General features: G+C 45.4%; 1 protein-coding gene across 4 annotated transcripts in view; it reads left to right on the forward strand.

The window, feature by feature from the left end:
- LOC116425178 (uncharacterized) overlaps positions 1-27,288 on the forward strand; it is a 439,005-nt gene that overhangs the window by 265,518 nt on the left and 146,199 nt on the right. For all 4 annotated transcript variants that reach the window (XM_031972538.2, XM_031972539.2, XM_076369562.1 and 1 more), the window contains one exon: positions 6,074-6,163. In XM_031972538.2, coding sequence (XP_031828398.1) covers positions 6,074-6,163 — 90 coding nt within the window. The remainder of the gene's footprint in view (positions 1-6,073; positions 6,164-27,288) is intronic.

Here is a 27,288-nt window from a genome sequence, read left to right on the forward strand (position 1 = left end):
GCTCTCCGTCCGTTCCTCCGGCCGATCTTAGGCCCCCTCGATCGACCTGACTGGTAGCGAGGGGATTCGGAACGCCGTAAAATGAAGCGATTAGGGCCACCCGACTGCGTTCCCACAAAAAACCGGCGGACGGGACCTGCCTGCCCGATTCCCTTTCGGCCGATCATTTCTTCTGCCTACAAACGTTTCTTTACGACGCTGCTCGAACAATGTAATCGAGGAGAAAAGCCCCGTGAAATGGTACGCTTTATCGGCGATAATGATCCCCTCGCGAAAACGAAAGCGTCGGGCTGCGATGCTGTTTGCGGGAGACAATACGAGAGAACGTCGAATTAAATCCGCCGACGGTAAACAACGTTTCTCTGCGATTATAACGCGAATCGGGTCAGAATCGACTGGCGAGGAACAGAAAAAATTACCAATGGGTTTCTGTATCTACGGAATATTGACGGTTTATTTATATAATTCTGTCGCGAAATATTCAGCATAGTATCGTAGTTTGATTAAATTGGAAGCATCCAATTTTTCCAGACGATGGAGAATTAAGAGATTCAGAGGAAGCGCGCGCGATGCGCAATCGCGACGCCTCGAAGGCCAACGTTGAGCCAGTCGGCGCGCTAATAGCTTAAACTGGCCCAGTTCTGTCCGACGCGCCTCAGAATTGTGCGTTTCTGCGGATATTACCGTAGGCAGATACGAGCCGCGTCAGAATCAGGCTTCGGTCCGGTTTCTATGAACCGAGCAGCAGCGCGCGGCCGGGCTCGCGAGACACACCGAGAGCGCAGGCAGCATCCGATTGCGTATCAGCGACCTCGATCGTCCCCCGGTGCATTCCCCTTTCCCTCTCTTGTCCTCCCCCTCCCTTCCATTCAGATCATTATGTCAATGATCCCGGGTAGATCCGAGAGGAGGAAGCTCTAACGCGGCAACGCGAGCCTCATCTGCAAGCGGCCACCGTAAACTTCCTGATTCGCTTCCCCGCGATCTCTAATTCGATCGGTTTTTATCGGGAACAGTGAACTTCACGATTATTCGATGATTCCGTCCTTGCGGATGCTGTCGGTGACTAGGTATTTTTAGGAAATCAGTTGTATAGTGTTAAATTTTGGTATTTACCATTAACCTTTGTATGTTGCATCGGTATGTGAAATGTTAAAGGAAAATAGTTTTGTTACCTAATTTATATATGATTTCTTGTTAAATTCACTTTAAAGAATCTTGTCTATATTTAATTAGGAAGTATAGAATATTTCAAGTGAAAAACTTTCGAGTGCAAAGGGTTAAGATTTTGTCTGAGGTTTCTTCAATGTTTCGAACGCAAGCTAATGTAAAATAGTCGTAGTCATTAATTCTTTTCGAGCTTGGATAACCGAGAAGTGATTTCTGTGATTGTAACTTCTATAATTATAACTCTCATAATTGCAACTTCTATCATTACAATTCCCATAATCGTAACTTCTACGATAATCACTTGTATAATTATAATTCAAATAATTCTAATCTCTGCAATTCAATCTCTGCAAACTTCGACATTTCAAATTTCCATAATAACGACTTGCACATTTCGATTTTCAATACTCACACATTCCGGCGATTACGCCTTCCCTAATTGCAACCGAGGAAAATACGGTGATCGAAATGCTACCGAGAATCCCGTTGTATTTTCAATTTCAGAGCCAAGATAATTGCTCGTCTCCTCCGTCCCATGGAATACGGTCCCAGCAGACGAGCCTCGCGTGTCCGTCACGCGTTTCTCTGAAGGAACCCACCCTCGGAAACCGTTCGCGCATCTCGGCCCCGTCGAAAGCAAAGCCGCGTCAGCTGTTCCGTTTCGCGTGACGTCGTCCAATCAGTAACGATTCAAATGATCGGCAAAAGCCGCGCGTCGCCGGTTCGAGCGAGTCCCTCGTGTCCCGTGTTCCTTTCCTGGAAATTAGAAATCCGCCTGTCGAGCCGCTGCTCGGGCCGATAAGTCCCCTCGTTAATCGCAGTCAAACATGGTCCGCGCAAATAATGTCCCGGCACGCGGTGCGTGCCCGATAATTACGGCCGGAACGATCGCTCGTTTTAATTGCAATCATTATACAAAACCGTCTTGGCCGGCGGCCGTTCGCGCGGCCGGAATGGCCGTAATTACCGCCGCGACACGCGTTTTAGAGTAATACCGCGGCGATCAACGCCGTTAATATAGTTGTCCGTTTTACGCGAGCCGGCCGCCGTCCTGAATTCGCGGCAACCGGCAATCAATATCCCGTCACCGTGACGCGCGGAAAAAATCACGCTCGCGGGAAGCCGTCTCCGCGGACGCGATTCTTTTCGTTCGAGCTTGGTCACCTTTCTAAACGTTACTGTGCATAATTATTTTCTGATGTCGGTGATCTTTGACTCGCTGCCATTTTTGTCATTTATTTCTTTCTCTGCTAGTAGGTAGTGACGTCTGAGAGGTATGTAGATACAAATAGTTTAGCCACTGACATATCTAACCCTCTGCACTCGAGAGACTCTCAGTCACCATTTGATTTGACGCAGTGGAATTAGAAAATTTAATATTTAATATTGAACTATGCATAATGCATCGGTGCGCGAAATATTCTTATAACAAAGCTGTTTCTAAATTTACCTGTGATTTCTCTTTGAATTCAGTTTAAAAAAACCATCGTCTTTGTCTAGTTAGAGTGCAAAGGATTATCCCTTAACGGAAGCATTTCAAGTTTACTAAAGAATACTGTAACACAACAAAGCGGAAAGAAATTCACAGAAGCGACTTAGTAGAATACTCAACGTAATTGTAAATATCACAAGAATAACAGCGATGAAAGTTCTCGCCACCGTGTACAAGGCACTGTGCAATTACAATAGTGACATAATCACATTAGTGTCCCTAAACCGAAAGAATCTTCGCTGGAAACCTTAATCTCTCGGCTGCTCAGCAATTCATCTCCGAAGTCTTTATTAGCGGCGCGATCTCCTCTTTCGCCAGAAGACACCGATAAACCATTGCGACGGCAACAATATTAAGACCGGCAACATCTGCGCAATACCGGCCGGATGAATCGCGCCGAGTTCCACGAAATCGCGTCCGATAAACCGGCGATAAATCACACGGAATTTCTTTGATCCGTCGTTATCGTCCCCGTTGAATCCTCTTTGTTCGCGGGCCGGTTGCCAGTTGGTCCTTCGCTGTCGGGCTCCATTGTCTGGCCGGCCGTTGCGCATCGTCTGGCCTCGTTACGCGGCAATTAACGCCTCGGCGTAACGAGATTCGGACGTGGTTACGGGCGGAATTTGCATGGAAACCGCGCGCGGATGCTTCGACGCCCGCGGGTCCCGTGCGAAACATTGGATAGATGGAATCACACAGGCCGCGGAAGGATCGTACCGCCATACGATAGATCCAGGGGATGTCTTAATTGACGGGGAATATGATGTTCATGGTAAACAGCGGCGCGGTGCTTGTTAAACGCGCGGAGGAACGGCCGGAATGTCGAATTCGTCGATAACGATAATTAATAGCCGCGCGTTACAGGATTAACGATCCCCCTCGCGAACAATTATGGCGGTTATGATGGACATTATGGCATCTATAACGGGGATTTTTCCTCCGCAGCGGCGATCGAAAGGTTGCCAACTATAAAACGCGAGTGAAATCAGTTATTACTGTCCCGGCGTGTGTACCGTAAAAGCGCTGGACCGAAGTGTACACCTTGATTATAATAATTGGAACAGTGATTTGTGCGCCCTTTTTTCCCTCTCCCGGCCGGCGGGTTAAACGGCCCGATAAGTTTTCTCCTAGCGTTATATAAGCGGCGGAGTAAATATCCATACTATTCGGCCGATGTCGTTTATGCGGTTTTAAACATACGCGGCTTTATGGCCGTCTAAATTGCGATGCTTAATAAGCGCCGGCTCACTTTTTCTTCGCCGGCGGTCGCCGGCGAGTAGTCCCCCTTTTTTTCCCCGGCGCCATTCACTTTTTACGGGATCCGACGGAGCTAGATTCCTACTCGCGTTTCGATCGCGCGCTAAACACCGTGTAACTCATTGTTTCGAAAGAAACCCCATCGAATCCCCCCCGTTCGAGCGGAATTTTTATGCGACAAAAACCGAAGCCTCGGTTTCGCTCGGCCGTTAGCCGCTCCTGGACGGTAACGTTCGTTAATTATCCGCGTTGCGCAATTATCCCGCGGGAGCTTATTATATAATCGCCGTTCGAACGCCGCGAGACGGTCGCGCGTTAATTTATTCAGGATTTTAGTGCCGTTCCGCGGGAAGAGCATAAATGTAGACATAACCGCGCCGGCAAAACACGGGATCCGTGAAACGAGGATGAACGGAGCTGGAGCGGCGAGGGGGGGATGGGGGATGGATCGTTACAATGTAACCGTCGCCGGGCATTTGATGGCCGCCGGTTTATATAACCGGCGCATTAAACAGTAATAAAAGATCGGTTAAGTTATGCTCTCATTTAAATCATCGGGCTTCCTACGGCGCGCGGGTCGGGTCTCATTAAACGATGCTACTTTCATCGGAAAGTTTTGCGCACTGCGGCGGCGGCGGCGGCGTTTAAGCCATAGGACGAGCCACAATAAACCATAAACTGCCAGCAGAGGCGTCTTAATTGCCGGCAATTAATTTGTCCGTGTCGTGCCGGTAGAAAGTGCGCGCGCCGCCGCCGCCGCCGCGGGATGACGGGGCGCGCGATTATTAGAAGGCGAAAAAGATGCGTGCGTATCCCGCCGTTCACCTCCGCCGGGGTGAACCGGGGTTAAGAGGTGAAATTAGAGGAAGCCGCGTTCGGCCCCGCGGGTCAAACCGGCGGATCGTTCCCGCGCGGTCCCTATACTTCCTGTTTCGTGTCGCTCCTTATAAATTAGAAGCTGCCGGATGACAGATGTTAATTGTGTTCGCTTTCGATCGGGGAAACGGGCCGAACGATTTCACTTTTCCGCGCGGAAAAATCGTAATTGAACGGTATTACGTGTATTTCGTGCATTGCACTTTGTGCGAGGATGATTGGTGTTATTTGACGATACGCGGGACGTCGGAACCCGTGTTCGGTAAGTGGCGGATCTTGGAATTCGAATGGAAAACCGATGGAACGTGGAAAACCGTTGAAGTCTTGCTCGCTGGTAATTGATATAGATGATAATGCGGAGAAAGCGAGTGGATGGATAAGTGTTCAAGTGAGGGTTTCGTTAGAAGTAGGGTTTTCATTGATATTCCGTTAAACGTTTGTTTCTTTGGAATATTTGAATAGATAATTGAACGATGTGGGATGTACCGTGTTTTAATCAATTTCAGTCTCTTATGATAATCTTATTAACCCATAGCACATCAGATGAATGTATTCTACTAATTTTTATAGTATGCCTAGCGAAATTGAACAATGGTCTTTCATTTTCCTTCTTAGTGCAAAATTTGGACGTGTGAGAATCTAATAATTGTAGGGTAGTTTCTTTAAGATTCATTAAAATATCTAATATTATTCCTGCTGCAATATTGGAGCCTACGGAGTTCAAAGGGTTAACCCCTTGGCGTACTGTTTACTTTCGTTACTAAGCTGGTAATATTTTACTATCGACAATCTGTAAGAGATACAACAAAATTTTCCATTCTACTTCAGGTGGAAATTTCACTTGAAGATAATACATTGATAATAGCAAAATAGTTTTACTTTGATGTGGGTAATGAACAACATTGGGAAAGGGGTTAATTTCAATCTTCTTCGAGTGCGCGTTTCGTCCATCATGTCGACAGAATGGTAGCGAATTGAAGGATGTTTGGCAACGTTACAGCGCGAGGAGACACGGGTCAGTCTCCCTATCGTTTTTCCTTTCACACCGAGGGATCGGGGTTGGGAAAGTTATTCGATATCCTCTCTCTCGGGTGAATCGCGGTCATATTTGTGCAACTGTCACGAAAGGACTTTTACGCAAACCCCATACGGTATTATATCAGATTACCGAAATCTGCTGGTATACGATTCCGTAGCCGATTGAGATGCAAACGTGGACGGAGATCGGATCCGTAAAGGATGCGGGAGTAACGAGATCCCTGTTGTCTCCTGTTTCAGGAACGAAAAAGAGAGCCGACGACGTGGTAGCGCCCAGGACCATTCACGACGTACCGGAACACGTTCTCACGTGTGGCCTCACGCTTCCTGGTGAGTACGCACGACCCGACATTCTCGAAATACTATCTACCCTTCAGTCATGGATCCCCTCAACAATTATTCTTAAACGGATACTTGCTCAAACAGTATTAAACGGATGTTTTCTTCTCCCCTTCGCTCAGTTACTTTAACCAACGGTTATTCTGTCTTTCCGTGAAATGTCTCGAGTTACGTTGTAAATTTCAAGCAAATGATAATTTCTCAGGTACATTGTCTCAACAGTAGTTAAGATTCAACCTTTGGCTACGACAGAATTTTACGTCAACGCGAGTTTCTAAATTAAATCTCACGGAAGGATGTAATTGTTGAATTAGAATTCTGTTATTTCACTTATTATATATGGTCACACTGTTAACGATTACAATGAATCGACTTCCTGTTCCCTCAACAGTAAAACTACAGAGCAATCAAAGTGTCAAAATCGTGACACTAAAACTACAAAAGCAATCAAAATCTTTTTATTAAGATCAGAACAATACTCGAGATTCAAGCACACGAATTCAATTGAAAATCTTTTACAAAACCGCCTTCGCAATTCAAATACTCGCGAAATAATAATTCTGTAACTCGTCAGTTCGACGTCCGACAGTTTCAGCATTAATTCCCTCCGTCCAAAAGCTAAAATACAGTTCGTCCTTCCATGGATTCTTGCGATCTCCTAAAAATGTCCATTAAACCTGTTCCGGGAATTCCATTGAAAATCTTCCGCCTCGCAATTCAAATACTCGCGAAATAAAAATTCTGTAACAAGTCAGCTCGACGTCCGACAGTTTCAGCATTAATTCCCTCTGTTCAAAAGCTAAAATACAGTTCGCCCTTGCCTGGATTCCCGCGGTCACCTGAAAATGTCCATTAAACCGGCTCCGCGGCGGTTCGCGCGACACGCGCGACTTACTGTTCGCAGCTGTCTCCGCGGAAAGATAACGCGCGCTGACCGCGGAGGAGTATGCGGAAGCCAGGGGCACACCCACCCACCACGTGGGCCTGTTAAGCTCGGTTCACACGCCCCCGCATCCTGGCCGGCCGCATCTATTTACGCGGTTGAGGACACGCTTCGCGCGGCGGCGCAACCCCGCCGCTCGGGGAACGCGCCTTTGTCCGTCGTCCTTTCCCCGAGGCGGTCAGCTGGCCGGATCCGCGGATGTCTAACTGTATTCCCGGCGCGGGTGCTTTGTCAACGATTAACGGGGGAAAGGTGTGCTCCGAAGGACCTCGGGAAGGATGAAGCCGGCCGGGGATATGTGGGTCGGTGGACTGGACGCGTGGGAAATTCTTTTCGAGCGGGCTCCGTTGCGCGGGGTGATGCACTGTGGCGCGAGGCGAGTCGCAAACTGTAGATAGATATATGTCACGTCGCGAAAAGAGGGCTATCGACGAAACCTCCTGCGAGGCACATTAGAGCCCTGGGTATTTTTACCATAGCAGGAATAAGAGCCCAAGGAACCGTTAGTTTACTGATTTAGTCGCAGTCGCTTCGGCACGTTCTGCCAGTTTTGTAGATTTACCATAGTTCTAACCTTACATCTGTTCGCCGGAAGTCGCGGCGATCCTTGGTCTTATTGCAATCCAATGATTCGATATTATATCTTTTCCATTTTGTGTATTGTGTTCTATGAAATCCCGTGTTCAACGTGTTAAATGAAAATTGCTTTTGTCGACTGTTACTGATTTCAAAGTGAACGTCAACATGTTAAAAATTGGAATGGGAATTAATCTAGATTTGGATGGAGGAAAATTCTAAGGTCAAGCCTAATTTGTGGAAGATTTGTATACGTTTAATGCCTCGTCTAGTTGCATAGAGCATAGGTGATATTTTTCGAGGTTTTTTGTTGCGAGATATGTTGCGGTTCGTCGATGAAACGTGTTTCAAAGGAACTTCGAACTGATGAATGTAATTGCGCGGAGAGTGCGTCGAGCTCGAGTCTTTGTAGCTGATAGGGAGGTCTGTTTAGTAGACGGTGTTTTATTTTCATGGAACAGTTTCAACGAGCCTGATGTACATGAAAGGAACACTCGACTCGCTGTAATTTGGTTTCAGCTGTTCATTGTTCGCCCGTGCCCCTTTTTGCTCCGCTGTATTATTAATCAATCTTCGAACGTTACGGCGGAACCGAAAAGTTTCCGCGTCTGAGAAATTTTTTAACCGGCGAACAATTATAGCGATCGCCCATAGCGTAGAAAGTAAGAGGCTGTGCTCCAAAATACGATGACGAGTGAAAGGAGAAGTAGAATCCCGTGTTGCAATGGCTGAAGTAGCTCTCTTTGCAAGGGTCACTGGTTACTAAGCGATTTCAAATGTTCCGAGGAATTTCGGAACGTCGGTGTACAAAGCCGCCGCGAGCCTTGAGATTCCTCCGCGTAGAAACCTCGCGAGGAACTTTTACAACCGTGGACAATTGCATATTCTTAGCAGCTTATTGTTCTTAGCACCTCGAAAACCTCTAAATGGTACAATTGTGATGCTACAAATAAATACAGAAAAAATTGTTAAAACAGGTTAGAGGTCGCAATAAAATAGAACGTCGAGTCTGACTGGACACAGGACTGCTAAGGGTTAAAGCTGCCTCAAGTTCCTTGTAAATATCACCATAGAATCGACACCATTGAAACCTTCCGAAGTTCCCCGTATCCCCAGGCCCTCGGACCTCTGTTCTTCTGCTCATTAAACCAGCCCGACCAGGACATCTCCAGTTTTCTTGACTTAATCGCGTTAAGAATGCGACTTCTTCTTCTGCGTAACATCGTTCCAACTTCAATGGCGTCTTTGACATTTCCCCCGGGTATTTCCCTTCATTCTTTCCCCCTTTCCGTGTCGCTGCCAGGTCCAAGGATGTTCTAACTGTATTCCCGTACTTGGCGAAGCTGCCGCTTTGTCGCCGATTAGCTGTACGAAGCTCTCTCGCCGGTAATGCAGGAAGAAGAGGCGAGCCGGTGAACGGGGTAATCGCTGCCACGCAGCGTCCGAGAAAACGGAACAGATAGGGAGCGATAACGATGCTGAGAGCTATCTGTTTTAATTGCCGCGTATGGTACCTTGTTTTTGCGGCCGGCGAACGGCCGAATGAATTCTCGCGACGCTGCCTCGGTCTGCCTCATCGTTTTTGCCTCGGTGCCGTTCAATAAGGAAAGTGGAATGCCTGTGGGAAGACCGTGCGCGATCTTCGGAAAAATTTTCGAGCAACCGATATATATATATGTATATATGTATATATGTATATATATATGTATTCAATATATAACCGGAGCGGACCACGAGTCTTTTACTTTCTCCAGCGCCGCCATGAATCTCCGTTTAATTAAATTCAATTTACACTTGCCGCTCGCCCCCTTTTTCATACTAGATTTATATCCGATTATATTGTACCTTACACCTTAATCATACCGCCGCCTGTCGAGCGTTTTGCTCGCTTTCGCTCGAATAATTTTCACTCTTGCCGAATGAAACGGCGCTCTTAGCATTCGTCGATAATTTTCAGTGATGGGAAATGATTGTTTGATATAGGAAAATTCTAATGGAATTACTAATATCCTAGTTATCCTACGCTAGAATCAGCACTCGAGTTGGCTTCGTTCGATTCGTCTGTAGGACTTCTAAGTATCTATTGGGATTTCGCTTAACTTGTAATTCTCTTCGCGCATTACTTAAACAATTCCCTCAATTGCTCAGAAATTTGTGATCTTCCCTATAATCGTGGGAGAATTCACGAATGAATTAACTCGACTTTGAACTCTGGTCCAATATTGCACCAGGAATAATATTATATATTTCAATGAATCTTAAAGAAACTACCCTACAATTATTCGATTTCTCACACATCCAAATTTTGCACTAAGAAGGAAAATGAAAGATCTAAGAAATGTTATAGCATTTTTCGTTCTCACTATGGATACCATAAAAACTAGTTGCAGTTGCTGATAGATTACAAAACCTTCTGGAGTGCAAAGGGTTAATATTTCCAAGTTCTCAGGAAACTCAGGATGATCGCAAGATTTATTTCCTTCGCGATGTACCTCGATTCCCAATTTTTCTCTGTATATAAAGAACAGTTGTAATTCCCCACTGACATGTACTACGATACACAGTGTCGAAGCTGAACGGTATAAACACCTTTATCCGTAGCTTTAGTTGCAGCTGCGAGACAATAAGCCGTCGTCGACAATAACACGGATTAGCTAATTCCACCGTCCCGTGTTTGCGTTCCGAAGTAAACATGTACATCTCCGGCCGGGTTTTCTCGTCTCCGAACTCTTCCGGCAGCGCGGAACTGTTCTCCGTCCGCTTTATTTAATTAATGTCGCGTTTCACACGACTCGTCCGTCGGAGTAGCGAAGCATTCTTTCCCGTGTCCTTTGTCGCGACATTATCATCCAGTTACACTCTCTTCCTCGCCCATTACCCTGTTACATTGTTCATCAGAAATAATCGGCCGTTATTACAGTTTCCCTACGAACTCGCGTCGAGAGTCGTCGCGCGTACTCACGACCTTATCCTTCCTCGGAGCTGGTTAAGCGTTCGCGGGAGTTGATTAAAACTGACACAGTTTAATTAAGGCGGATGAAATCCAGTTACCCTTCAGTCTGCGCTTCAATTTAGCCCTCGGCCCCTCGCGGTGGTTCCGTAACGGTGTATAAAAGAATATCGAATAAATAGTTCCGCGAAGTATTAACCCTTTGCTCTCCAAAGGTGCCTCTCAGTCACGATTGGTGCATCAAAATTGTAAAATTTCGTATTTAACAAGTCTTGAGTAATCTGTCGATACGTGAAACGTGGAAATAAAATACCATTGTTCTTATTTTGTGAATGGACTCCTCGTTAGTTTAAAAAAATGTCATCTGTATCTCGTAAAAATAAATTCACTATTTCTAGTGACAAATTCTTCGAGTGCAAAGGGTTAAGAATGAAACGGTATAATAAGCTACTATATTAATACACAGCGAAACCTGCCAGTAATGGGGAACGAGATTAATCACGGTGATCCCGGTTTTTCTACAAACACAAATCTCTCGGGCGATTAGTCTCTCTATTAAAGTTTTGCAGAAATCGAAAACACTAAGTACCCGAGCACCTAATCGAATGTTCATTACGGCATTATAGCATTTCCCTCGTAGCGTTCCACGCGCTTGCGTAACTCGTCTGTCCATGGAGCCTCTCGCATCGGTCTAACGGAACCGAATAAATCACGCGACATGAAGATAATCTAATTCGTTAATTCGACATCGCGGTGAAACGGACAAGTAGAAGAGTTGCGTTGACTTGAGAGGAGAAAAGACCTGTACACTGCGAGCTATATCGTTTCTATTTATTCCTATTTTATTTGGTTATTTACTCCTATGTTCTTTTTTTACATGAAACATATTTAAATACCATTAACACTTAGCCAACCGAATGGGGAGATCTCCCACTTTTCATTTAGCAACGTTTATTCTGTTTATCCTTCCTTTTGTTATTTAGTAAATCTGGAAGTGGGATTATTTGCAATTCAAATACAGTTATTTTTACAAAATGCAGTTTCTAACTGAATTGATTAAATCAGTTCAATTGAAGATAACGAAGGAGGTTGTAGTTACAGTTCTCTTTAGGAGGTCGCTTAAGTGTTAAGCATCAATTCGATCTGAAAATACAGTTCACCGAGAACTGTTCAATAAACACTAAAACTAGTCATTCCTGATTTCTCGTTTATTAACACTAGACCAGATAGGTTAGAATTACTGAATCAGATCCGTGCGAAACGAAAACAAAGAAGAAACAGAATAGAATATAAGAGTCGCGCGATAAACCGATACATCTCAGCGTGTACATCGCCGTTGACATGTTCTGGCCACAGAGGATCTCTCGAGCGCGCTAACTGTAATCCCGTAGTTGGCAAAGCAGCCGCTTTGTCACCGATTAGCCAGTCGAGACGGGCTCCAGCCGAGAAGGGGCGGAGACGAACAGGAAGAGGAAGCTCGGCGATCGTTCACCGAGGTTCGGATCGATCGGGCCAGCGCCGCAGTGTGTTCCGAGCTCTTGTTTCGAAAGTTGGCCGGCCTGTCTAACGTATTCCGGGAACTTTTCATCGCTCCGAGGCGAGTCCGGACCGTTCGCATCGGTTGCCGCATCGAGGATACACGCCTTCATTTGCTCTAATTTCCCCCGCCCGTTAAAACACAGGCTTTCGTGCGCCGCGATTAAATCGAATCGACGCTAAACGGTTTGCCGAGTTATTAATTTGTTGCTGTTTCCTACTCAATCAGGGCGCAGGGTACGAATTACACCGGCGGGTAACCGTTTATCGGGTGAAATCTGTCGATCTGAATTTATGCCGGCGATCTGTCTTCCGATCGAGTCCGGATCGACGGACCGCGGGGAACGCGCGGGCCCGATAACGAAACGATAAGCACCGGGAATTATTAGCGGTGAATCGCGCGAGGACGAGACTCGATGACACCGTTATTAAATATTCTTAACTGTCACTTCGATTCTAGTCTATGCCACTCGACTTTTCAACTACTCAACGTTTCACTTAATACGGAGCTAACTTTTATTCTTATCCTCAAGAACAACTTAAAATTAACCCTCTATGGGCCGAATTTTTGTTCATGATCATAACAAAATCTATACAGTGCAAAATTAATAGATATCCACGTATGAATACGAATTAATAATTTATTCAATAGTTCCAATAATTTCATCAAACAAATATATTTTGTGACTTTCAAGTTACAACGACGTTAAACTTTCACTCCTGGGCATATAAAAGTTTAAGTGAACTGATTACTTAATGTTATTCAGCACCTTCAGTGCAAAATGAGATGAATCAACAAGATGCCAATATACTGATGTTACTTCAAAGTTATCCATAGTTTCACCTATTATACTAATCTTCACGAATTTTAACCTAACGTAACTGGTTCACCTTATATAAATAATTCATCAAGATTCACCTATCATAGAAAAGTTCACGAGCTTCCAAAATCGTATAGATTCTAATTTACCGTAACCGCATCCAGCGAAACGTAGCTTCGCCGAACGCGATGTTCCTGAATCTTCAAGTAAACTTTTGAAATTCCTCGGGGACATTTACAACGGACACCCCGTGTAATGTGGGTCGCTAATCACTGGTCTAATTCACGCTGAAACGGTCAGCCCAGCCGATCGAGCTTGCGCGTGAAAGCGATCCGCTCTTTGCGCTCGCTCGTTCGGCAATAAAGATGTTCGCGGAGCCGTTGACCCGGCGGCTTCGATAATCTTCCCTCCAGCCGGCCCCGTCCGGACGATATTCTATCGCCGGCTGGCCGCTTGAAAAGTTCACGGATAATTATGAACACGCCACGGGTTAGAAACTCCGCCGATGAAAGGAGTGGGAACGGTGCACAGGTGATAATTACGACGCCGGAGACCTTTGTCGCCTGGAACGGGTTTGTTGTCCAGGTGGTATTTGACTCGGACCTTTCGCGACTCGTGATTCGGGGTTCGAATTGTCCGCGTAATTGGACGGATTAGAGTGTGGACGTGGCTCGGTTCGAAGATCGAGTTAAATGTGCCGGGGACCGAGGGATTTTTTACTTAACGCCGCCGCGACTTCTTTCACCTTTGCGATAGATGAAGCTATCGAGATTATAGACTTTATTGAAATTGCAGTTCAAACTGTCGACTGGAATCTCTCTCTGTAGCTCAGATTTTCGCCAGTTAACGCGTTGACGCTTGGTTTGTAATCGTTGATGGACAGAAGCGATGTTCTTGTTAATCAGTTGATTAGCAGTTTGTTTCATACTTTCAGAATGAAGTTACTATAGTTCATTTGTAATACTAAGAATATAGGACGGCTATTACGTGTTAATTAACCAGTTAACTGTGGAATTTAGTTGGAAAAACCTCTGCGCGCAATAAAAAAAATGGAGCGTACTCGTCGAACGCAGGACGAATGCGCGTAGAATATATTTTAATGAAAAATGTCGAGCTTTACGATGACGTGTATATCAAACACAGTTAACTGGTTAAACAATCGTACAGATACGGTAAATGTACGTAAATGTATTAAGCAAAGCTCTGTTACAACGAAAATTGCGAATTCTCAGTCGCACTTAAATTCGTTCGATAGATTCACGAGAAAATTCTTCCTGCTAGCGCAATTTCCTGCTCACGTTGGCTACCGTTGCACGGAACGGGTAACTCATCGTTGAAAAATTCGTTTCGCGGAACCACATTACAACGAGGAAGCATTTAATCATCCATATCTCGGCCAGTACGTAGCGAGCTGAAAAACGGCCTTGGTACCACCTGGTTAGCCCAGACCGGAGCCCCGCGTAGGTGTAAGCGGCCGCATACCTTCGCGCACCTCTGAAAAGCGCTGTACACAAAGCGTTAATAATTCTTGCCGTTCCGAGCGGAATACCGGGCCGGCCGCGCGGCAAGAATCATCGGTGCCCCGCGCGCAGCGCGATAATTTATCGACGAAAATTTGCATTCCCCCTATGGCCGGCCCGTATAGACGAGTTATGATAATGGGCGCACTTATGCGAAGACGAGGCATTAGACTAATTATCTATGCACGGTTTACGGTACTCCGTTCATTGTGTTCGTCCCGGACGACGTTAATTAAAGACGCAGCTCGGAACCTTTCCACGGGCTGGCCATTATTTGTCCCTGGCTTGTTAATAATGAATTTATGACGATTCCGCTGGCGCTCGTGCCCGTTCGGACTTTCGTTTATCTTTTTACATGCCTGATGTTGCTTAAATAATATTAATGAGCCCCTTGATGCGCAGCGATTCTAGACAATGTAGAGGAAACTCGGTGAAATACGAACACTAGGAGATTAGAGTATCTTCTGTAAAATAACTACTAACAAGTGAAGCGTACGTAAAGAATTGAAGTCATTCGAAAATTCAATTTTCTGGTAACTCTGCTCGTTATATACTAATATTCAAAATTCATTCCCTTCGATTAACTGAAGTTCTCACGTCAAACATCTCTTACTCCGTAACATCCAAAGAATTATAAAGAACTGAAGTACATACTTCTAACATTCAATTTTCTAGTAACTGCTCATTATATACTAATATTACCTTATCAATATATATTCAACTCTATTAAAAAAAAACACTAAATTCATTCCCTTCAATTAACTGAAATTCTCAAGTCCAACATCCATTACTCCGTACGATCCAAAGAGTTCGAATCTCCGAGGTGATTTTCAATTCTCCTACATTAATGCCCGAAGCTTTCGAGCTTCGCACGATCGTCACAGTTATTCCAGCCACTTAACGCAAAAGCCACGGCGGAGGGGGCAGGCTAGGGCCCGGTCGCGGACGATAGCCGAGCGATTAAAAACCGGTTAATACACGGTGGAAGCGGAACATTGTAATTTTCGATACTCGATAATGACGGATTCGGGCGTCGTTTTAGGTGGTGGTTGCGGGCCGCGCGGCCCGGCTACGTGAGCAATTACGCGCCGATGCTGGGTGCCGGTGCACGCAGCCAGAATTCAGGGTACGACCCAGATCCCAAGGAGCTGTCCGGCTAAGGTTTCGCCGAGGCCAATCGATAATTCCTCCCCGAGACGTCGATCGGCTCGCCCGTTGCTTTTCGCGCGTTGCTTTATTCGTCGCGCAGATTTTCCACGGCACCGATCCGACGCAGCGCGCGAGAAGGAAGGAACAAAAAAAAAGACCAGGAGATAAAAGAAACCTGGTTGCACGCTGACCGGAGATCGGTGCCCGCGCGATGGGAACCGTCCGCGCGAACGTGTCCGCGCGTGAAAGCCAGCGAATTTCCTTGGCCGGTCACCGCGGTACTCGCGTTTCCACGCTTCTGATTAGAAATTTATTGACCTAGAGATTCCGCGGAGTCCCGCGGAAATTAACGGCCGCATGAAAGTGTCCGATTGATATTTCCCGTCCGCTTAATTGTTCGTGGCAGCGTCGTGCGTTCAGCCTGGAATCCTCGGGTATCGCTGCGTCGGGAATTGTTGCCGTGCCTCGCTCTCCTGGAAACCTTGTGCTACTTCGCTGATCTTCGCCTTATGCTTCCTGGTATTTCCCATAGATTTTTACGGTGGATACTTTGAATTTGTAGTATAATACCGGTGCCTCTGTTTCTTTAGGACTCGACGAGACTTAATGCATGCATTCCGGCGAATCGATCATTTATTAACTCCGCGGACGAAGAATGTTTACACTGTACGAGAGCTTTGTAGATATTAGATTAGACGGTGAATGCTTAAATCATAGAGAATAGGGAAACTATGTACCGATTTCGTGCTGTTTGAGTAGTGAAATTATTTGTTTAGCGTTCCAAGCGCGGAAGTTAGAATAGTAAAATATTTGTTTGTTTCGATCCGTGGGTGATGAACAACATTGATCGTTGTTAAATTAGTCTAGAAATCTTCATCACGAGTTTCACGGTTAACACGCCATAGAAAAAGCGCCGAACAAATCAGCATTAACCCTTTGCACTCCAGAAGTTTTCCACCGGAAACACTCAATATTTCCTAATGAGATACAGACGACATTTTGTTAGATTGAATTAAGAAATCTCACATGCATCGAGGAAGAGAACTATTTCCTTTCAATATTTCGTACATCGACGCATTATACAAAGTTTAACATTAAATATCAAACTCTACAGTTTTGCTGTGTCAAGGCGAGTGAGAGGCGCCTCTGGAGTGCAAAGGGTTAAACATAGATTCTCGCAACAGAAACATCGTGTTCCTCCATTATAATATCCAATACATTCGAATCAAAGGAAAAGTCTCTCGGAACATCCACCGATAAACTACTCCGATCCGTAGACCAAAGAAATTCCAGCACGCCAAGTCCGCCATAACCGGCATAAATCCTGAGTCCGCCGATCGGCTGAATAGAAACGAATCCCCGTCCAACAAAAGAAGATCCCGCAGACCCAATTAAGCTCGGTGACCGACTTAGAAGGTCAGCCGGTCGGCGGCGCGCGGGTAGCCTCGAAATCACGGCCCGGAGGAGCGACACGCGCGATCTTCAATTGGCCGAGTAATTATTCGTTGATCGGGGCCGGGCGGGCCCGGGCCCCGGCCCGTATCGCGGTCAGCGAAACGGAGGAATTATCGTTTAATTAATCATGCCGCGAGTCATCGCCCCGGCCGCGTGTACTTTCATTCAATTATTCACGTTTCTTCGGGCCCCGGGGATCGGCGGCGAGAGGCGTCCGAGCGCGCAGGATCGCGAGGATATCGCGCATGCGCCCGACCGGCGGGGCCCCCCCGTTCTCTCCCGTCGTCCCGATCGCGAACGGCCCGACGAATTATTATCTGATCAATCAGCCGCGGCGGAATACGCTGTCCGATCGATCGCGTCGAATCACTATTTCGTAGTCAACCGAGCGGAGAATAATCGGCGAATTAATCAAACGGCGAATTATCGTGCGATCGGGGGTATTCCATTAATCAGCGATCGGCCGCGTTCGTTTCTCGCTCGAGCTGGATCCTCCCGTTGCCACTCGTTACGGGACTTATTGTTGGGTCGCCGGATCCCCCGGCTTCTCGCTCGTCCGCCCCCTCCCCCTCTTTGTTTCTCCTCGTTTAATCGGACGGATGAATGATGCGATCGTCAGGCTTGAATTGCTTAATGAGACAGGGTTGGTAACAATGTAATATGTTTCTGAGGTCGCTCTTCTCGTTTTGGGATTTATGAATGGCCGCTGGGGTTTGTCGGGGTGAGGATATTCAATTCGACGAACGCTTCTCGTGTGTTCCAGTTGATTCGAAGGCGGTCTCGAGTTCGCTGGAATTCAATAGTCGTGAGAATATTGAAGGCAGTCGATGTTAGAAACGAGACAAGGTGTTTGAGATATGTGATGTGAAATAGATATGATGAATAATTGCACGGGAATGTTTAAACCTGTTTTTCTATGGATCAATGGATCAGTTGTTTAACTAAGTGAACACGTCTGTTCGGTACAATTGATCGGATTCAACTACATTAACCTGTTCCATAAATAGTCCTATGGAGATTGAGTGATTGATTTTTAAACTAACGAGGTGTCCATTCACAAAATAAGAACAGTGGTATTTTATTTCCACATTTCACGTATCGACAGATTACTCAAGACTTGTTAAATAGGAAATTTTACAATTTTGATGCGCCAATCGAGAGGTGACTGAGAGGCACATTTAGAGTGCAAAGGGTTGTTAAACTTTGTATAATAAACAATATTATTCATCATCAAATATTCATATTAAAAAGTATAATATGAATAAAGCAGCTTTGTTCCTCAATGTACCGGTGATATCTCTTCAAATTAGTCTCAAAGAACATCATCTTCGCCTCGTAAAGAAATGTTACAAATTTCTAATAAGAAACATCCGAATGTAAACGGTTAATTATCATTTTATCCAGTCGAATCCATGGATGGCTCATTGCCAATTCTATTACTACTGAAATCTACGTAATGATTTTATCGCATCGTCGAAGGTATAAAAGAAAAGAAGAATTTAAACCGCATCCCCTATCGTATACACTCAAATCGAATTTTCCTGCTCATTTCCATTAATCTAGAAAACCATGAAAAGTCCGCAGACGCGGGTATTCCGTATGTGCGTATATAAGCTCCGCGCCGGTCCCGTGCATCGCCTCCCCACATTTGAATTTCCAATTTCGCGCTGTCAAGCGAAACACCAAGCATCCAGCCACGTCAAACCACAATGTTGCATAATAATCCGGCGTCACGCCGAAACGCCAGGTCCGCGGAATGACGTCCTGCGGTCGTAATTCATTCAGGAAGCCACGTGACGCCGGGACAGGAAGTGTCGGAGGGCTGTCGGGAAACGGCGATCAGGGAATGCGAGTGGCTAGCCGCCTCGGTGTACGATTGGCCGGCGAGCAAAGACACCGAAACACGTGTGATCGTTTCCTCTTCGACGATGTCCTCTTGACTATAATGATCCGACTGTCGATCTTTGGGCAAAAGCATTTCTTCAAAGTACAGAGAAGCAGAAATCAGAGAAAGGTTCATTTCCTTTTATTTGTAATTTTAATACGTTGAAAGTATAACACGTGTCACAAACACAATGTGAAATAAATTCTAGTGTTCCGATGATAGGATTCCTAGAATTCTAATATCAGATAAATTGTACTATTCTGATGACAGAATTCCTAGAATTCTAATATGAGATAAACTGTACTATTCTGATGACAGAATTCCTAGAATTCTAATATGAGATAAACTGTACTATTCTGATGACAGAATTCCCAGAATTCTAATATGAGATAAACTGTACTATTCCGATGACATTAGAATTCTCAGAACTCTAATATAAGATAAATTCTAATGTTCTGCTGATATTAAAATTCCTATTCTCGGATTCTTCAAAAATTCTCCCAGTCAAATTCAGTATTAACTTCTCCATTTCGAAAGCGAACAAGCTTTGTAGAATCCAAGCGCCGCATCAAGTAATTTAGCGCTGAAACTGAATTACATGAATAATTCATCGCCGTTCACTCCGAACAATTGATTAACGTTTCCTATAAACCGTCTGAATTCAATTCGACGCTTTCAAAGTTGAATATTTGCGAATACTGCGTTGTCATATCAAACGATTGTCTTCAAAGCTCGATAACTTGAAAAGTTCGAGTGATACCAACAAATGCTTCAGACAAAAGGTATATAGCCAATCATATAACGGTTACATTTCGTTTACAATAATGGAATATTATGAACTCTTCTCAACAATGGATATTTTTCTATATAAACAGAGAAACAGCATTTATCCCACAAAATTGTTACTCTTCGAACGAAAATCATGTACAGCGATGACTACTCAGCAGCACATTGCAATCTTCAATTTTTCTTCATACAAATAATCAAATTTATGGATTTCGTCCACTGGCGGCCGCACCGCGCGCCGCAGCTCGGAAGCGATCGACAGCGTCCCGAAGCGACGTCGCCTCTTTCTTTCCGATTTACTCACTCGCCGCGTATACTTCATGAATTTCCCGAGACGCTAATTGCCCGGCGAAACGATCCGATAGATCCAGCCGATATCGAAGCCGCGCGAGAGGCCGCGTGCGAACGGGAAAGCAGTAAACGCGGCGTATCGCGTCGGAACGCGCGCTCAGCAATTACATCCCGCGCGGATTTTTCGCGGCGACCCGGCTCGTAAACGTCAATCCCGGAAAAGAAGTCCCGGCGTCCTCGCGGCGAAAATCGAAAAGTCCCCTTTACGATTGAGTGGACTGCGATTGACGACCTGGCACCGTCGGGTTACGGCACGGCCGCGCGAATCGAATTGGGTGGGTGGCTGGCTGGCTGGGAATTAATTTCCTGATTGTAAATCAACCCGGTAATACGACCGCGATTCTTACGCGTGACAAACGGCCGGCAATCGAGCCAATAAACGATTTTTTCCACGGCGCGGACAGTGGCGCGGAAAAGATTTCCCCCCCGGCGGATATCTATAAAGTATTTATAGAACACGGGCGTATAAAATATTTATAGAAATATTGAAATTACCGAGAAATGTTTCCGAGGAAAGTTCTGGGATATGAAAGTGTACGGATGGTCAATTTGACCTTGCGAGGAGGGAAAGACTCGGGAAAGTCGATTAAAAATCTTTGAGGAATATATGTCTTTTAGCCAGTTAACCCCTTGGCCTATGACTTCTTTTATAACTCTGATCGATACAGCTACTTTGTCTTTAATAATTTATTTGAAAAATAGAAAAATTCTGAGCATATGTTACGAATATATTTCCTTTTAAGTATAATAGTTGATTACAGAGGAATAGTATTCACTTTGCATTCGAATGAACTGAGCAATATGTATTTGTTGAATCATGTTGAAAATCTTCTTCACTGGTTCATATGTATTGTTGTGTTTCATTGGTTTTTTGAATTATTGCTTGTGTATTTTGAATGTGTGTATCGTGTTAGATATAATACAAAGTGATCTAAATGTCTCGAGAAGCTAATCCGATTCAAGGATCGTCTAAGAAACCATTGGTGTCGATCAATATATATTCTCGTAGTTGTTTCATTGGTTTTTCTAATTATTGCTCGTGTATTTTGCGTGAGCGAATGTGTATAGTTAGATATAACACAAAGTGATCTAAATATCTCGAGAAGCTAATCCGACTCACGGATCGTCAAAGAAATCGTCGGTGTCGATCATTAGCCGGATAATTTCGTGAATGTTTCAATTAGACCCTGAATCGCGGTTAATAGAATCCAACCGCGATAAGAAATTCATAGAGTTACCGGCTTAATCGCGCTGCATCACGTCCAATCGGAGTGAACCAGGAAACGCAGCCGACCTTCTCTGTCCCGAGCGAAACGCATCGGAGAGTAATTGCCGTAATTGATCATTTGATGCGGGGATTAGTAAAAATGGCCGAGCGCGTGTTAGAATCTCCGGTCCAGTAAATCTTGCTGGCGACTGTTTCGCCGAGGCGGCGGTTTAATCGCGCGCGCGGTCAATAATATTTGCATAAACATAACTGAAAAGATATTTCAGCGATCACCGAGCGGCGCGGGTACCGTTAAATCGAGGTCTAAATGAACGCGCAACGATTACTTAAGGAGCTTACTCGCGGCTGAATGAGAAACGGGACCTAAATTGGCGGTTCTCATCGGCTAGTCCGCGCCTGACGAAAGGCGACGATCGCGGACGCGATCGCGGGACGATCGCGATATCGCGGCGACGACGCGTTAAATTTATTAACCCGCCGTAAATTCATCTCGACGCTGATCACGTCGCGCCGACGGGAATGACACTGGATTTCGCGCGGAGTTGTTTCATCAAATATCGCGGCCACGCTTGATTAACCGCCGCAATTAAAGCTTCTCATTCGGACGAGGCTCTTCTCGCTTTCCGTCTCTGATCCAATAACTTTCGAACGTTCCCATTGAGAAACACTGTTTCTGGTTCATCCTTCGATTGAACCTTGCTACAAGGCTTTGCTGAATGACTCTGCACCTCGGCGTATTATTTATTAATAATGAAACTAGAAATATCGCGCTCTATATTCGAGACACTGATACTCTGATTGTAACTGAGGTGAGAGATGTTTAACGATGTAACGGATTATGCTTTAACGATAGGTAATAGACTCTTAGAATAAAAATGTAGCTTCTAGCTAGACACTGCTTCAATATTGTCATCAGAATCATCACAGTTCTACGTTCTCCAACTTTTACACTATCAAGATGCGTCAAGCTTCCTCCATCTTCTAACTAGACGCTACTTTAATACTGTCATCAGAATCATCACAGTTCTACAGCTTCTACAGTATCAAGATACGTCAAGCTTCCTCCATCCAACTAGACACTGCTTCAATATTGTCATCAGAATCATCACAGTTCTACGTTCTCCGGCTTCTACAGTATCAAGATACGTCAAGCTTCCTACATCTAACTAGACACTGCTTCAATACTGTCATCAGAATCATCACAGTTCCACGTTCTCCACGATCGCTTCGAAACCTCGACGAACCGAGACCTCCGTGTCCTCTAATTCCAGGATACAATCGTTTTTCCCAGTAGTACAGACCGACACCGGCCAGTAGTGCAGCTCAGCTATTTGCCCTACAGACTACAATCCGATTTCCAGTTCTGTCATCGCGTCAACCGGACCTGTCTCTCGCGAGTACCCGAAACGGACGTCCGAGAGACAGGCAACAAGAAGCCCGGAACAAAAACCAGGGATCGGCATCTGGCCGCGCTGCGTGCTCGCGCGCGATCGAGGATACCCCGGGCAAAAAGCGTCCGCGTGGATTTTCAATTTCCTCCATTGATCGGGCAGCCGTTTAAAGATTCGCGACGGCTCTCAGGGCCGCGAACGGATCGCGGTCACGCGTTTCTAAACGTATACACTTCGAAACGTTGCCGTTCAATGGCGGCCTGGCAAAAAGTTTAATGAACGCCGCGGGTCGATCGGAACCGACGAATCGTGCACGTAGCCGCGGCCGTGGATCAGATCGGTATCGATCGTCCGGTTGGTAGCGCTCTTTGAATAATTATCGGATCCCCGGATCGTTGTTGCGACGTCTGGTACGCTCGGCTGAGCCCAGCGATGACTTATTCCTGGCGTTAATTGCGAAGATAAGCGGCCGCGGCCGGGACCGATTGTTCCGAACGGCAGATTGAAAGATCGCTGGATGGTACCCGCCGCTGATCGCCGGCTGTTTTGCACACCTGTACGATGTTCCGCGGTGTTTAGTTCCGTGTTTCAATTGAGAGATAAAGGGTGGATGGGAGTTGTACGGTAGTGAAAGGCGAGATGTTTGGGAATCAATCAGTCGAATGATTCTTGTTGCGTACTACCGTGACTCCAGGCGGAAATCTATTTTTGGGACTTCAGTGATTTACTAATATTGTACAGTTTTCTGTGGCTATTTCCTAATGATTTAGGCTACTCCAGTTTTAATAAAGAATCCCCTAATGTTCATCTAACGATGCCGAAGAAGAGACCTCTATTTCCAATCTACCAAAACACATCGACTCCAGATTTACATTTATTCTACTTTGTTCTATCAATAGACTACATGCTTATTCACATATGTCGCGAGAATTAGTTTCAAGTAACCTACGCTAAAAATTCTAGATAAAAGCGCTTTATTTTCAAAAAATGTTCCCCCAGTCTTACAAAGTTTGGCTGGGGGTAGGTATACAATAGCGCCTTTACGGCGAAGGTAGACAAATAAATTTAATAAATTATCTTAGTTAACTAAGTTTAAAATTGCTAGTTCTATAAGCGTGGCTATTCAGGTCTTGGTTAGGTCTTGGTTAGGTACAGAGGGTGTACCTACGCTAAAAATTCAACAGCTACAACATCAACGTCCCATAGTTCACCGTGCAGTTACCCAAACCCTCGTCGAGCGTCCGAAATACACCAGCCCCGTCCCCCAGTTCCAGTATCTCTCCGCTCCGGCGTGCACGCATCACCCACACATGGCCGCGCGCGCGAACATCCACAAAAGCCTTTCATCTCCGCTGTCAGAGAGCCGCTATCTACCAGCCCCATAAGCACGTCATAGAAACAAGATCCTCGCACGGAAAGAGGGAACAGCCGGAGAGAACAGTTCGCACGGGTCGAGGCGTGCGCCGGTAGAGGTTGTACCAGAAAACTCGGTACGTGCAGACGCAACAAAAACGACACGAAAATATGAAAGATCCACTCACCGAAAGTGTTCCATTCGCACACAGCCGCTCGCTCGCTCGCTCGCTCGCCCGTACGTGGGCTTTAGAATACACGGCGTGCTCGTGCGTAGCTAACGCGCTCGAACCGATCCCGTCCGGGCCTGATAACCATAATCATGCATTATACGGAGATGAAAAGTTGGCCGACTACCTACAAGCTGGGACCGTGGAGGGGTGAACCGAGCGCACCACGTAATTTCCGTCGGGAGATTTATTATACTCACAATCAGCAGCGGGGCCTACGTATCCGGCGCATTGGGATCATTATTACAAACTATGTGTACACATATAGAAAACCATTCGCATGGAACGTTGCATCGGTGTCGTTCTCTGTTACCCGCTTGATCGAATTTTCTTATTTAACCCTTTGAGCTCTGTAGGCTACAATATTGCGTCAGTTATAGTATGAAATGTTTTATGTTTCCGAGAATCGGGAACCGAAAGCGGATTTCGCTCGGGAGACGCGATACTTGGGGAAAAGCGTAAAGAGGAATGTTTATTATATCAAATTAGTAAATGTACTGTTCAATTTATTGTGATTCGGTAGTTTTTGTTTTGTAAATGAGAATCGTAGTAGCTTTTCGTCTGAGAATTAACCCTTTGAACTCTGTAGGCTCCAATATTGCAACAGTTATAGTATTAAATATTTTAATGAATCTTAAAAAAACTGCCCTAAATTATTAGGTTTTCCGTACATCCAAATTTTGCACTGAGAAGGAAAATAAAGGATCGAATGTTATAGCATTTCTCATTTTCGCTAGGAATACTGTGAAAATTAGTTGCAGTTGCAGATCTTAGCTTAGCAGCGAAAATAAATAGTACGTTAAGGGGTTAATTAGTTGATGCTTGGGTGGTTCAAGATTCTGTACTCCCAGAATAAGATTATTATACCTTTTAATTTGTAATGGTAGTATAGATTTCCGTCATTTCTACCTAGATTCACGAGAATGAAATTTTCTCAACCAGTAACAATACACCAGAACAATCTAGTATCAAGTGAATGCCTGCATCCTTTTACGTTGCGTTCGATCCATATTCAGACGAACCGACATTCCGCATGCGAATACCACTGACCAATCACAGAATGATTGCATCAACGAATACCAATTGCTCTCCACCAATTATACCTGCATTCCTAGCTGCCCGACCACGCTAATTTAACGTTCTACGGGATACTGATTACACCAAATACAAACGTAACCACTGCGACATTGTTACCTAATAACGATCCTCGCGACACACGCACGAACAAGTAGCAATTTCTAAAAATCAAGCTAAAAGTCGAAATAATCGTACAAGTGGCCAGCAGGACAAGCATGTCTCGAATTATGCAGCGTATCCGCAGCTTCGGCTTGTAGGTTATCCGGCAACTCCTCATCTCCGTATAATAACTGGCTGGCCGTAGGTGCGCGGAACGTGTCCGGACGCGTCGCGGATCGGAGACGGCCGCGAGGGGTCCGCCTTTCTCCGTTTCCTGCGGCGCGCGCTTTCCGTCCCAGTTCGCCCCTCTCCGGCCGCGGAACGGCCGCCTCGGGCCCCGGTGGCGGGTCCCACGCCCGCGCGCCGATCCTCGTTATTTACGAGTAGAAACGGAGGGTCGAGGGCGGAACGGTATCGCAGCTACTAATTGGCGAGCGAATTTTAATCGATCGCGCGAACCGGGAACGCGCCGCGCCGCGCGAGTGGGAGGTAAGAGTGGGTACAGCTGGACGGGCCGTGCTATGGGAAACCGCGCGTTCCACATTTCCACGGGCGCCGGCGATGATTGAAGCCATCTTCGGGGACTGGAGCTTCATGGAAGATTGATGCCTCGAATCAGGTGTTAAACGAGATTACCGATCATTCGGCTCGCCGCGGGAAATGTGGATTTCTTCGGGGAACATCCGGGGAACCAGTTTTCTTTCGATGATGGAGGATTGGAGAGGATTTTTAAATTATACGCTGAATGATCGGAGTTATGAACCTCTTGGCTACTGTTGGCGTTAGCATGCTTTGAGAATTTCGGTTTGCCTCCATAGGCGACCGTAAAGTGGTATCGGCGAGATCTCACGTAAGTGAATTCTAATGATTACATCTTCTGTTTGTTATATATAAATGTGATTACTTCGGGTTGGTTTAATTTAGTTCTACTAGGTGTTTACATGGTTTCAATAGACTTCCGCAGTACTGACGCAATGTTCTGGTATAGTCGAAGTGTTAAGGTAACTTAAATGTCTATATACGGAATTTATTTCTAGATTATCAGATACGAGGAGGTATAGATGTAAGTAGTGTACCCAGGAACTAAATTTCATTACAGCCTATAAAGCGGAATTTTTCAATTTCTATATTGATAATTATTGCCCAGAGCTGTTCTTTATCTCTTCATCCAGCTTCCAAGCTAGGCAGTTGAAAATTGCCGAGATAGCACCTTAAAATTCAATGATTATCTTCCGTTTGTTATATATAAGTGTGATTACTTCGGGTTGGCTTAATTTAGTTCTACTAGGTGTTTACATGGTTTCAATAGACTTCCGTATTACTGACGCAATGTGTAGCCGAAGTGTTAACTTAAATGTCTATATACGAAATTTATTTATAGATTATCAGATACAAGGAGTTATAGATGTAAGTAGCGTACCCAGGAACTAAATTTCATGACAGTCTATAAAGCGGAATTTTTCAATTTCTATACTGATAATTATTGCCCAGAGCTGTTCTTTATCTCTTCATCCAGCTTCCAAGCTAGTAGGCAGTTGGAAATTGTCGAGATAGCACCTTACGATCGGAAGAAATCAAAGGTGTTACGGCATGTGGCGCCGATAGCGAGGCCGATACCGATTTTCTCAGGTTTTCAGCAACCTCGCACTTTTCCTTTCGGCGACTTCCGCTTTTAATAACCGCAGGGTTCTCGCGCACGGTAAATTCGTTTCGTGTTTAATGATCCATTTCTATCGGGTGCCCATCCGGCCTGCTAATTGGCCGCT

Source organism: Nomia melanderi, chromosome 7 (assembly GCF_051020985.1).
Source record: "Nomia melanderi isolate GNS246 chromosome 7, iyNomMela1, whole genome shotgun sequence".
Classification (NCBI taxonomy): Eukaryota; Metazoa; Arthropoda; class Insecta; order Hymenoptera; family Halictidae; genus Nomia; species Nomia melanderi.